This window comes from Stegostoma tigrinum, chromosome 36 (genome assembly GCF_030684315.1).
Source record: "Stegostoma tigrinum isolate sSteTig4 chromosome 36, sSteTig4.hap1, whole genome shotgun sequence".
In the NCBI taxonomy this organism is placed as follows: domain Eukaryota; kingdom Metazoa; phylum Chordata; class Chondrichthyes; order Orectolobiformes; family Stegostomatidae; genus Stegostoma; species Stegostoma tigrinum.
The window spans coordinates 17,111,846-17,124,848 of NC_081389.1; the positions used below are offsets into that span (position 1 = coordinate 17,111,846).

General features: G+C 44.0%; 1 protein-coding gene across 2 annotated transcripts in view; it reads right to left on the minus strand.

The window, feature by feature from the left end:
• Nucleotides 1-5,464: 5,464 nt before the first annotated feature.
• LOC125446864 (trichohyalin-like) overlaps nt 5,465-13,003 on the minus strand; it is a 114,762-nt gene continuing 107,223 nt past the window's right edge. For both annotated transcript variants that reach the window (XM_048520816.2, XM_059640094.1), the window contains 2 exons: nt 12,001-12,061; nt 5,465-11,906 (listed from right to left, as the gene is read on the minus strand). In XM_048520816.2, the coding sequence (XP_048376773.1) occupies nt 11,329-11,906; nt 12,001-12,061 (639 nt within the window). In that variant the 3' untranslated portion in view covers nt 5,465-11,328. The remainder of the gene's footprint in view (nt 11,907-12,000; nt 12,062-13,003) is intronic.

Genomic DNA, 13,003 nt, shown 5'->3' on the forward strand with positions numbered 1-13,003 from the left:
GTGAACGCAAACTGATGCTTTACTCCTGTTGTTTGTAGAAGTGTCTGAGTAATGCACATCAAATTATGGGCTTTCCGTTTTTTGTTCCCTCTTCACCAGGAGTTGTTGAGTCTCATTAGGAAACAGGTCCGTCTTCATTTTCTGTGTTTGTGTGCAAATGGGTACGTAGAAATGAACATTAAACATAAGTTCATTGCTGCTTGAGCTGGAGATGTATGGGGTAGTGTAGTAGCAATGACATTAATGGACTAGTAATCCAGAACCCCGGGCTAATGCTCTGACAAACATAGATTGGAATCTCTATCATGGCTGATGATGAAATTTAAATTCAATAAGAATCTCAAATTAAAAGCTAGCTTAATGCTCATCATGTGGAAACGCATATGGTTCACTGTTGCACTTCAGGTAAGGAAATCTATCTTTTTACCGTGTGATAATGGGAACTGCAGATGCTGGAGAATCCAAGATAACAAAGTGTGGAGCTGGATGAACACAGCAGGCCAAGCAGCATCTTAGGGGCACAAAAGCTGATGTTTCGGGCCTAGACCCTTCATCAGATAAAGGTCTAGGCCCGAAACATCAGCTTTTGTGCTTCTAAGATGCTGCTTGGCCTGCTGTGTTCATCCAGCCCCACATTTTGTTATCTTTTACCCTGGTCTGGCCTACACATAACCCACCAGTAATGACAGCCAAAAAACTACTCAATTAAAGGGCAATAAATGGTTACCTAGCCATGACTGAATTTTTCAATAAAACATCCTGCAGGAACTAGCTTCTATAAGGATGTGATAGCACTAGAGGGGGTACAGATGAGGTTTATCAGGATGGAGAAACTAACATATAAGCAGAACCTAGATAGGTTTGGATTATTTAGAGCAAAAAAGACTTGATGTGGGGGAGTTCATGATTGTGGTGTATAAGATTATTGGGGGGGGTTCATGGACAGGGTGAATAGAGAGCAGAAACTGCAGATGCTGGAGTCAAAGTGAATACAGTGTGGAGCTGAAGGATCACAGCAGGTCAGGCAGCATCAGAGGAGCAGAAAAGCTGTTGTTTCGGGTCCTGATGAAGGGTATAAACCCGAAACATCGACTTTCCTGCTCCTCTGATGCTTCCTGACCTGCTTTGTTTCTCCAACTCCACAGTGAATAAAAACCAGCTGTTTCCTTTGCTTGAGGTTTCAATCATGAGGGGACAGACTTCTAGGGTAGGGGCAGGAGATTCAGAGGGAATTTTCGATAAGTTGTTTTCACTCAGAGGGAGGTGGGAATCTGGATTGGGCTGCATGGGAAGATAGTGGAGGCTGGAAACCTTACAACCTTTAAAAGTATTTTGACGAGCACTTGAATATCACAGCATTCAAGGACATAGGATTCAGGAAATTGGGATTAGCATGTCTTTATTTGTACTTGTGTCGGTGCAGAATCAATGGCCTAAACGGCCTTTTCTGCACTATATGACTCAATATAGGAAGCTAGGAGCTAATGGTATAGTGGATAATGTTAATGGGCTCATAATCCAGAGGCCAGGTTCAGGGAAGCAGATTCACTATCCCCCAGTAACAGCTGATGGAATTTAAAGAGAATGATTAAAGTCTGAAACTTAAAGTTAGTCTCCCTAAGACCATTAGAAGTAGGAACAATGGAGTAGGCTATTCAGCCCCTCGAGCCTGTTGCACTGAAGTCTCAGTAATGGTGACCATGATAACTATCATCGAAACCCTTGTGGTTCACTAATGCCTTTATAGGAAAGGAAATCAGCCATCCTTACTGGGTCTGGCCTACATGTAACTCCAGATCCACAGAAATATGCTTGACTCTTAAATGCTCTCCAAAATGGCCAAGCAAGTCACTCACTCCCAGGACAATTAGGGAGGTGTAACAAATGCTGGTCTTGCAAGTGACACCCATCTCCCATGTAAGAATAACAGGAACAGAAAATGAGGGACAAGTTGATGCTATGTTTTTTTTTCCTTTTCTGGTGTTTATGTTAGCCTCCATTACCTTCTTCTCCATCATCCAACCCCACACACCCCCCCCCAACACTCCTTTAAATCTCCACGCTCTATATTATAGGGTTTCACAATAAATCAGTGCATCAGACAGCATCTTGAATGGGGGTCAAAATGGATGCCCAACATTGAGCCAGCCTTGAGTTGTAGAACTTTTTGGTTTAGTTGGAGACGGGCTCCCTGGCGACTGGAATGCTTCATTTCCCCCTCTGATCCTATTTTGATTTAACCCCTACCCTCCCCCCTTCACTTCCTTTTCACATAAGCATTGCCATTATCGGGCTTTGCTTGTTACCGGTTCCCATGGCCTTGTTTTTCCAGGTGGTGGAAGCATTAAATAAAGTCTTTTTGCATGTGGTGTCTTCACTGAGTTCCTGCACTTACTCACACAAAACACGGGTGCTGTGGGGAAAAGTAAGCAATATTACTGTGCAGCAGTAGTGTGCAGAATATATATGTATATATTAGAAAAAAGCTGGGTTGCCCACAGCTGGATGACGGATGGGGATGATAGATGACAGGGCGGCACGGTGGCTCAGTGGTTAGCACTGCTGCCTCACAGCACCAGGGTTCAATTCCACCCTCGGGCAACTTTGTTCTCCTCACGTCTGTACGGGTTCCCTCTGGGTGTTCCGGTTTCCTCCCACAGTCCAAAGATGTGCAGGCTAGATGGATTGGCCATTTTAAATTGCCCGTAGTGTTCAGGAATGTGTAGATTAGATGAGTTATAGTGGGGGATGGATCTGGGTGGGATACTCTGACGGTCGGTGCAGATTTGTTGGGCTGAAGGGCCTGTTTCCACACTGTAGTGATGCTATGTTTCAGATGAGGGATCACTGTACCACTGGGTCAGTTAGACAGGTAATCGTTAACTGTACAATGTGTTCTGCCATCCTAGAGAGGAAGCTGACCACTGTGGCTCACTTCAAATTTCCAATTTCAGCCTTCAATATCTTGATCACAATAAATACCCTTGTCTTTTGTTGTACCCCGCGTTACTGGTCCGTTTGGCACACACCAAATCATTTGCTTTCTGAATAGATATTATTTGAGACTGCACTTGCATTTTGTCACTTAAATCATACAATCCCTACAGTGCAGAGAGAGGCCATTTGGCCCATTGATTCTACACCCAGACCCAGCACCCCATCCAATCCCCATAGCTAACCCGCCTAGCTGACACATCCCTCGAAACTACAGGCAATTTAGCACAGCCAATTCACCTAACCTGCACATCTTTGGACTGTGGGAGGGAATCCACGCAGATGCAGGGAGAACGTGCAAACACCATACAGATAGTCACCCGAGGCTGGAATTGAACCCAGGACTCTGGCGCTGTGAGGCAGCAGTGTTAACCACTGAGCCACTGTGCCACTCATCACATAACCATTGTCACATGAAACAAGGTACAGAGAGATGCCACAACAATGAGGTCATATCAAATGGATCAAAGTCATTGAAAACTGGAGAAATGTGTGCTGTTTCACCTCATAGAGGTGGAGGTGAGGGGCATACAATATGTCAAAGGGAATAGAAAAAGTACAACTAGGAAAACCCTGACACTTCAGTTTAGATTACCCTCCATCTCACCTCAGATCCAAGAAGAGAATCAATAGTTTGGAGAATACCTCTCTGGCACACACCATTCTGGTTGTCAGAGTCAGTCTAGGAGATCACAAAGGTCTTCTACCTTCTACTCTCTTGCTCCAAGATCTTTCATGTCAGTGAAAAGCCTTGAGATATTTATTTTTTCACAGCCGCATTCACACAAATCTAACTTGCAATGCTACACAGAATCTGTGCACGAGGACAACTCTGGTCTAGATATATCCCATTCAACATTATATAAAGGAAATATTCAAGCCCGGCATCAGGTTCAGAGAAACATCACAACAATTATCCCAGGTATTGAAAAGATTGAAATATGAACTCTGAGAAATTAGGGCTGTTTCAGTCTTGAAGTGTAATGGCAGGAAGATGTTATAGGGTAACATCCGGATACAACGCATCATCCTCCGACACTTCCGCCATTTACAATCCGACCCCACCACCCAAGACATTTTTCCATCCCCACCCCTGTCTGCTTTCCGGAGAGACCACTCTTTCCGTGACTCCCTTGTTCGCTCCACACTGCCCTCCAACCCCACCACACCCGGCACCTTCCCCTGCAACCGCAGGAAATGCTACACTTGCCCCCACACCTCCTCCCTCACCCCTATCCCAGGCCCCAAGATGACATTCCACATTAAGCAGAGGTTCACCTGCACATCTGCCAATGTGGTATACTGCATCCACTGTACCCGGTGTGGCTTCCTCTACATTGGGGAAACCAAGCGGAGGCTTGGAGACCGCTTTGCAGAACACCTCCGCTCAGTTCGCAACAAACAACTGCACCTCCCAGTTGCAAACCATTTCCACTCCCCCTCCCATTCTCTAGATGACATGTCCGTCATGGGCCTCCTGCAGTGCCACAATGATGCCACCCGAAGGTTGCAGGAACAGCAACTCATATTCCGCCTGGGAACCCTGCAGCCTAATGGTATCAATGTGGACTTCACCAGTTTCAAAATCTCCCCTTCCCCTACTGCATCCCTAAACCAGCCCAGTTCATCCCCTCCCCCCACTGCACCACACAACCAGCCCAGCTCTTCCCCCCCCACCCACTGCATCCCAAAACCAGTCCAACCTGTCTCTGCCTCCCTAACCAGTTCTTCCTCTCACCCATCCCTTCCTCCCACCCCAAGCCACACCCCCATCTACCTACTAACCTCATCCCACCTCCTTGACCTGTCCGTCTTCCCTGGACTGACTTATCCCCTCCCTACCTTCCCACCTATACTCTCTCCACCTATCTTCTTTTCTCTCCATCTTCGGTCCGCCTCCCCCTCTCTCCCTATTTATTCCAGTTCCCTCTCCCCATCCCCCTCTCTGATGAAGGGTCTAGGCCCGAAACGTCAGCTTTTGTGCTCCTGAGATGCTGCTTGGCCTGCTGTGTTCATCCAGCCTCACATTTTATTATCTTGGAATTCTCCAGCATCTGCAGTTCCCATTATCTCAGATGTTACAGGGTGTTGAGCGATACAGGAATGGTAGGTTAACTTTAAGACACAGAGTCATTGACTCAAGAACTTTTTGCATAAGATGACCCAACATGTAAAAAACACAAAAACATGCCCACCAGCCTCCTCTCAGCCCTCAACACTTGTAGATCACAGGAGAAAATCTTAGGCCAGAAAGTGAATGGGACTGTGAAATCAAACATTGTACAGCTCTACATGGAGGTATTAACCAAACGCTGACTTTCAGTATTGGATGTTGCATGAAAAACACTTGGCTACACAAGACACTAGAAAGTCATGCTCACTCCCCAGGAGGAGGGAAGCAAACTGAGATTATTTGAAAAGTCAAGGTCCAGATGTTCTTTAGTATTTTATCATAAAAGAAACAGCATTCCAGCAAAACATAATTTGACACATCAATATAGATACAGCTCTGGTTATTATTGTTACATACATATCACAATTCAAAAAAAATCTCATGCTAAATATGTATCTTTACAAAATTAGGAATCAAACACATATCCCAATGTTAGCATGATTGTGACACATAATGATTTTTCATTGGTTGGTAGGACATGCTTGAAGAGTTGAATGGCCTACTCCCATTCCTAATTTGCCAGCATGGTTTGCAAAATTTACAAATGCAAACTCAGCACTAGGCTGTGTGGTAAATTAATATAAATTTATAATTCGTGATATTATGCTTTCCTCAGTGATAACTCCTGTTGACTGCACGCACATGTACTAAGTTAATTTTCAGTTAGAATTGTGACACTCTCTATTTCAAAACAAAACCAACAATTTTTCCACAAACTCAGTAAAATCTTTTTCCTCAACACTGCACAAATTTTGGCGAAATATATGAATGGAAAATGTCCCATTATTCCTGGGACTTTTAATAAGCATCTATTGACTTGCTGCTTTAAGACAAAGAATACTCTCAATATTATTAGTGTGCAGTTAGTTACAGAAACAGAAAAAAAAACATTGAACTTCCTTTGCTGAAGGCCTTCACTCCATGCTGTTAAATTGATCAGTATTGTCTGTTCAGGACTAATACTATATATTAGCAAAAGGTGGTGAGGAGATCATGGGATGTAATGGCCCCACAGTATTACTACTGGACTAGAAACCCAGGTAATTTCCCTTGCAACATAAACAGAAATTGCTGGAGAAATTCAGCAGGTCTGGCAGCATCTGTGGAGAGAAAACAGAACCAACAATTCTAATCTGACACCCTTCTTCAGAACTGCTTCTGGTTCTGACAAAGGGTCAATGGACCTGAAACATTGACTTTGCATTCTCTCCGCAGATGCTGGCAGATCTGCTGAGTTTCTCCAGTAATTTCTGCTTTTGTTTCAGACGTCCAGCATCTGCAGTTCTTTTTGTTTTAACATCCTGGGGACACAGATTTAAATATTTCCACGGCAGACAGCAGAACACGAACACAATGACAATTGAACGCTTGATGATGATCATGAAACCATTGTCGGGGAAATCTATCTGGTTCACCAATGTCCTTCAGGGAAGAAATATGCTGGGTTTGGACTCGTGTAACTCCAGACCCACCACAATGTGGTTGACTCTTACCTGCCTTCTGGGTAATTAGGGATGGGCAATAAATGCAACCTAACCAGCCTGTGGATGATTTTTTTAAAAAAAAGATGAGGCATATTTTTAAGGTGAGAGGAGAAGGATTTAACAACATAAGCGGCAACATTTTTACACCAAGAGTGGTCCATGTGTGGAATGAACTCCCAGAGGAAGTGGCGGATGCAGGTAGAGTTACAATATTTAGAAGATATTTAGATAAGTACATGAGTAGGAAAGGTTTGGAGGGATATGGATCAAGAGCAGGCAGGTGAGACTAGTTTAGTTTGGGATTATGGTCAGCATGGGCTGATTGGACTGAATGGTCTGTTTCCGTGCTGTATGACTCTGTGACTCTATGAGTGTGAAGTAAAGGATTAAGCAGAACAATATCCTTACAACAGTGACTGTTCACGTGTGTATGGAGCTATACCATCATGCTATCTGTTAACATAAGACTGAGACCTAGAGAAGCCGAACTCAAACATGCTTATGCACAGTTGTAAACAATGAATGTCAACAGTTCACACCAGCATAGCGCTTGGCCTTTGGACTTCTCAAGGTCCTAATAGTAGCCAATGGATTATCTGAGAAGGTCAAGTTATAGCCTAATCATTTATGGTAAAGAAAACTGTCAGATTAAAGTAGTGAAATGTTTAGCTGGATGGTACAGTCTTCAGATGATGCCTGAAATTTAAAAAAGAATGCCCTGGGAATGAAAACTATAGTGGAGCAGCAGACTGGATCTAGTTGTTTGAAAAATACTGTAATCTAAGTGGCATAATCAAAGTTGTCTAATATCCCCTGCCATTTTATCCCTGGCACTGAGAGGCAGCGGTGCTAACCTTAGTTAGCGGTACCTTAGTTCAGGATGCCCCCAATAACAGAACCATCTTCTCAATATGTACCCTGTCAAGCTCCCCTCATAATCTTGCATGTATGATCAAGGCCAAATCAAACACCTGTCCCATAGGCAGGTATTCAGGTCATCACATTGACTATTCCGGTCATCACATTGACCATTCCTAGTGACAGCCATGGTTAATCAACTCCGCGAACAAGCAAAGTGCAGTGCACCCAATGAAGTCAGGAAAGCACTAAATGTGCAGCAGACACTGGTCAGACAGATTTGGGGCACTGCTGGTAACAATCTTCTTCATTTCACCCTAGACTTACCCCTCCACTGTAGGGAGAAGGATGAGAGTAAATTCTCTGCAAATTGCAGCCTTCTTTGATCCTGAAGCTAAGAGTTTAACTGTTTTTAAATAAATCATTTGCATTTTATTGAAAGGGGACACATATCGACAAAGCTCCTTGACTTGCATTCATCAGGACAAGTACAAGAATGCCAAATTTGAAACAAGCACAACAACCTACACTGCAGGGCAAAAAGGTTAGAGCCTGATAAATTGGAAGAAATTAATTTGGCATGAAGTTCAGGAATTGTAAAGAAGAAAAGCATGATATCACTAATTACAAATTGATTTTATCACAGTTTGTAGGCTGTACATGCATATGATTAACAAAATATGGTTATACATGAACTGGAGGATGCCTCTTATGGTGCGCTGGCTCTGAACCAAGAGGTCCAGGATCAAAACCAAGAGGTCCAGGATCAAGTCCCACCTGTTCCTGAGGTGAGTCATAACATCTCTGAACAGATTGTTTAGACAATGTCTATATTAACAGGACGAGGCTATTCAGCCCCTGAAAGCCTGATCCAATATTCACAGTTGATCTGTATCTGAGCTCCATCCAACCAGTTTGGTTCTATGCCTTTAAATTGGCTGGACTGGCAAGAAAGCTATTGGTAGGTAGGGCAACCGACACAATTGCTATCTCCCAATCAGCTGAATGAGGCAATTGCACGATTTCACAGGTAACATTACATAGAATCTTACAGCACAGGAGGAGGTCATTCAGCCCATTGTACCAATCCAACTCTTTGACAGACTTCAAGCCTCTATAACATCCCCTTCAAGGATTTATCAAAAACCCATTTGGAAGCTCCTACTGTGTCGTGTCCACTTCCACCAAACTTTAAGGCAGTGCATTCCTAATCACTACCGCTCCTGTCCAAACCTAGTTTCCATCTCTCCCCTCATTCTTTTACCAATCATTTTAATTTTGAATCTTCTTGACAGTTTAAATATTTTATCCTAAATACTCCATCAAAACCTCTCATAAATGTACACTTTTCTATTAAAACTCTTCACCTTCTCTGTTCTATAGAGAATGCTCCATTTCCCTTACTTTATAACTGAAATAACGATACGTTTGAGATAATAATCACTGATTTTATTCACCCATTTCCTGAATTTTGATAATTCTAGAATGCATAGCCTTCTGTACAAATAGATAACTAATCTCCCAACATGATGTAAGATTATTATATTCACTCGTGAGATGTGGGTGTTGCTGGGTCAACGTTCACTACCCATTGTTGAGAAGGTGATGGTGAGGTGCCTACATGAACAACTGCAGTCCATGGACTGTGGGTAGATTCACAATGTCCCAAGAGAGGAAATTCCAGGATTTTGATCCAGTGACAGTGCAGGAATGGTAATATATTCGCAAGTCAGGATGGTGAGCGGCTTGCAGAGGAACTTGGAAGTGTCCCCATGTATCTGCTGCCCTTGTCCTGCAGGATGGCACCGTTGTGGGTTTGGAAGGTGCTGTCTAAAGATTGTTGGTGTATTTTTGCAATGCATCTTGTAGATGCTACACACTATCGCTACTGAGCATCACTGGTGGAGGGAGCGGATGCTTGTGGATGTGAAGTCAATCAAGCAAGCTGCTTCATCCCGGAGAGTGAAGCCCCTGTGTTTAAGTGGTGAGTCCAGTTGAGTTTCTGGTCAACAGAAATCCTTATGTAAATCTATAATTATAATAGAGGGATTGTCTGGCATTAATCTGCTTCATACAGACATCAGCTCCCATTTCTTGTAGCTTGGAGCTCATTGGCCATCAGGAAGTGCATTTCTGTTACTTTCAGTACATCACGGGGAAGTGGACATTATTGGGAGCAAATCTACCAGGAATCAGGCTGAGGCCCCTAAACCAAGTCATGCACAAGCTTTCATAATGAAGCAAGGGTATTTCCACAGCGCCTTTCATGTCCTTGGGGTGTCCCCAAGCACATCACTTTGCACGGTAGCCAACTTGCTCATCACAAACATGCGATAAAAGCAGCTCCTCTTCACAAAAAGATGATCAAGGCTGGGTCTTTCAATTTGTTCAAGGCTGAGTTAGAATGGTGGAACAGGCTTGGTGGGCTGAATGGCCTGCTTTTGTTACTAAGTCCTATGCAAGGTCCGGGTGGGTTGAAAGGTGAAGCAACCAATTAATGGAGAGGATGGGGAAAGCTGTCCAGAACATTGGGCAGACAGACAGGAAAAGTACCTGGGGCTTTTTACACCCATCTCTACAGGGTTACTACATAATGGTACCTATGCACCTCCTTAAAAAAATTGCTATGTCCCTTATGTCCTTGCATTGTGTTATTCAAAATGGAGAGAAATAGTTATACCCCTTTAAGATGATGGGTGGGGCAGGGTAGATATCTGTTATCTTGTGCTGGCCATGTTTGATCTCAACTGCAAATCTCCACCATTGGTCTTGACATTGTCATTTCTGAATGTTCATTGCCAAAGATCCATCAATTAATAAGGAATTGAACATCCACATATTCAACATTGTAAAGCCACTATTTGCCCATTGGCACCACTTCTCTGCGTGAACCATTGGACAAGGGAAAACTGTTTGCCCAGAATTCCAATCAAGCTGTAACTTCCTACAGTCTAAAACCAGTAAAGATTGAAGGTGTGGTCTTAACAGCTCCCACCTGCACCTTCCTGACTGATCTCAAGCCAAATGGTTTGCGATCTCAATGTATCACCCAAACCATTCTCCTCCTCCTCCTCTCCCAGGCACCATAAACAATTTGGGACGGGCAAATAAACGCTAGCTTAGGCAGCGATGCCCTCATTTCATATGAATAAACAACAAAACAACACTTCCAAAACCTGCTTTTTTGTAACTTTGAAGTGTGTTCCTTGCTGACACCCATGAAATTACAGTCAATGTTACAGACTAAATACTAGCTCGTCCACTCCCACAGTTTCAGGAAAATGCTTCCTGCGCATAAAAGGATTGAGAACCAGAGGGCACAAATAGCATTTTGCAAAAGAAGTGATTTCAGGATGAAATAAAAGTCTTTTTCACACACACAGTGGTTCCAATCTGGAATGCATTGCCTAGAAGTGAGGTGGAGACATGCATTCAAGAGGGGCATTGGATGATTATTGCAATGGAAACAGGGTAGTGGGAAATGGGAATATGGCACAAAGTCAAAATGCACAGAGAACTGGTGCAGGCACGATGGGCTGAATGGTCTGAAAATTCTGTGAACATGCAATTTATCAAAGTGTGTGTCTCGCTTAGAAGCCAACTTGAAGCACACTGATTTAAATTGTGTTGAACCGTACATAATCATGACTTAAAACATGAGCAATCCTTTCCAAAGCAAAATATTCCAGCATATTAACATCATACAATATTACATGAAGGCAGTGCCCCCTTTAAGATTATTGAGTTCTGATCTTTTAGGTTCTTTAAAAGGATGCACGATTTGCTTTAAAAATAATTTCGGTTCTTCACCAAAGAATGTCATTTTTTATTCCTGTTTGACCTGTGCAATCTGAAAGGCCGAGGGGACAGCAGAAGCGAACATTTCATTTCAGGAGTCATCACCTTTCCCTGCGACTTCTCGTCCTCAGTCTGAGATTCTGAGGCTGAGGTGAAATCACGCGGTGACTTGCTCGCATTCAGCGGGGGGTCCGGACAGTTGGGTCTAGGAGGAGATGGAGTCCTGCGCTGGGTCAAAGCAGGTGAATGCCGGTCTCCTGAGTGGGCCTGTTTTGACTGCTTGTGCAGCCTTGTTGACATGCCGCTGAACCAGGCCTCAGTGCGGGGAGCGCCGTGGTCAGGTAAGGAACAACCTGAGTACCGTTGCCCATCCTTCCCCCTAGGAGTCGCTGTGGGTGAGGTCAAGCCCCCCATCTGACAGGGGGATGGCTCTCTCCCTCCTTGGTGATCAGGCTGGAGCTCCTGAAACAAGTGTGTCGCCCACGGATTGCAGTGCTGACCATCGGATGGTCTTGGGACAGCCCCCAGGATGGCGGCGATTACCGAGTCATGACTTTGCTCCCTCAAGCTCTGGACCTGTTGCCAATCCTTCATGTTTGCTATTGGGGAAAGGGGTTGAGGAGGAGAGCATCAGAGATCAGCATAGGGCTTTGAAAGGAACAGTGGCAATGGGAGAGAATAGAGCAACTTTACCTGTCATGAGACATTCATTCTTGTGTCTTAATGCTTCCATTTCACAAGCCATGGCAGTCATCTGCGATGGAATTATGGCACATGTTAAGCAGGTCAGGTAACCCTTCAGTAACTTGACAGAATTGGCAGAACAAACACACTTCCTAGCCAAAGGAATCTTTTGCCACAGAATCATTGGTTCCCCGCAATGCAGAAAGGAGCCTTTCACCCCCATCGAGGCTGCACCAAATCCTTGTAGCCCCACACAGTCTTTTTACCATGGCTATTCCATCTAATCTATACATCTTTGGACTGAGAGAGGAAACCGGAGCACCCGGATTAAACCCACGCAGACACGGGGAGAACATCCAAACTGAACACAGGCAGTCGCCTGAGGTTGGAACTGAACCTGGGTCCCTTGCACAGTGAGGCAGCAGTGCTAACCACCGATCCACTGTGTCATCCATCAAAGAAAGTAAAGCAGTAATTCATTAATATTTTGCACACAACATAATTGAATAAGAGAAATAAATCTTGCTTTAAAAACATTAACAGCTTGCACACATGCACTTTTAGAGGTCCCAAAGTACGGTAGGGGAAGGTAGTCGTGTTGAGGTAGTGTCAATAGACCAGTAATCCAGAACCCTGGGCTAATCTTCTGGGGACACAGGTTTGAAACCCACCAAAAAATTCACTAAAATATTTGGCTTAATGGTGACCTGTATTGTTGACTGTTGGAAAAATCCATCTGGTTCATTGAGGGAAGGAAATCAGCTGTCCTTACCTAGTGTGTTCTCTATGTGACTCCAGGCACACAGCAATGTGGCTGATTCTTAATGGGGGTTAATCAGGGACGGGCAGAAAGTACTGTCTGAGCCACTGGTGTCTTTACCCCATGAAAGGACAAAAGAAACTGACAGAATTTAATACTGAGCTACTGAAGGAGAGATTAGGGCAGATAATCAAAGGTGTAATCAAAGATAGGCTTTCAGGAGCATCTTAGTGAAGAGGAAGCTTTAGATAG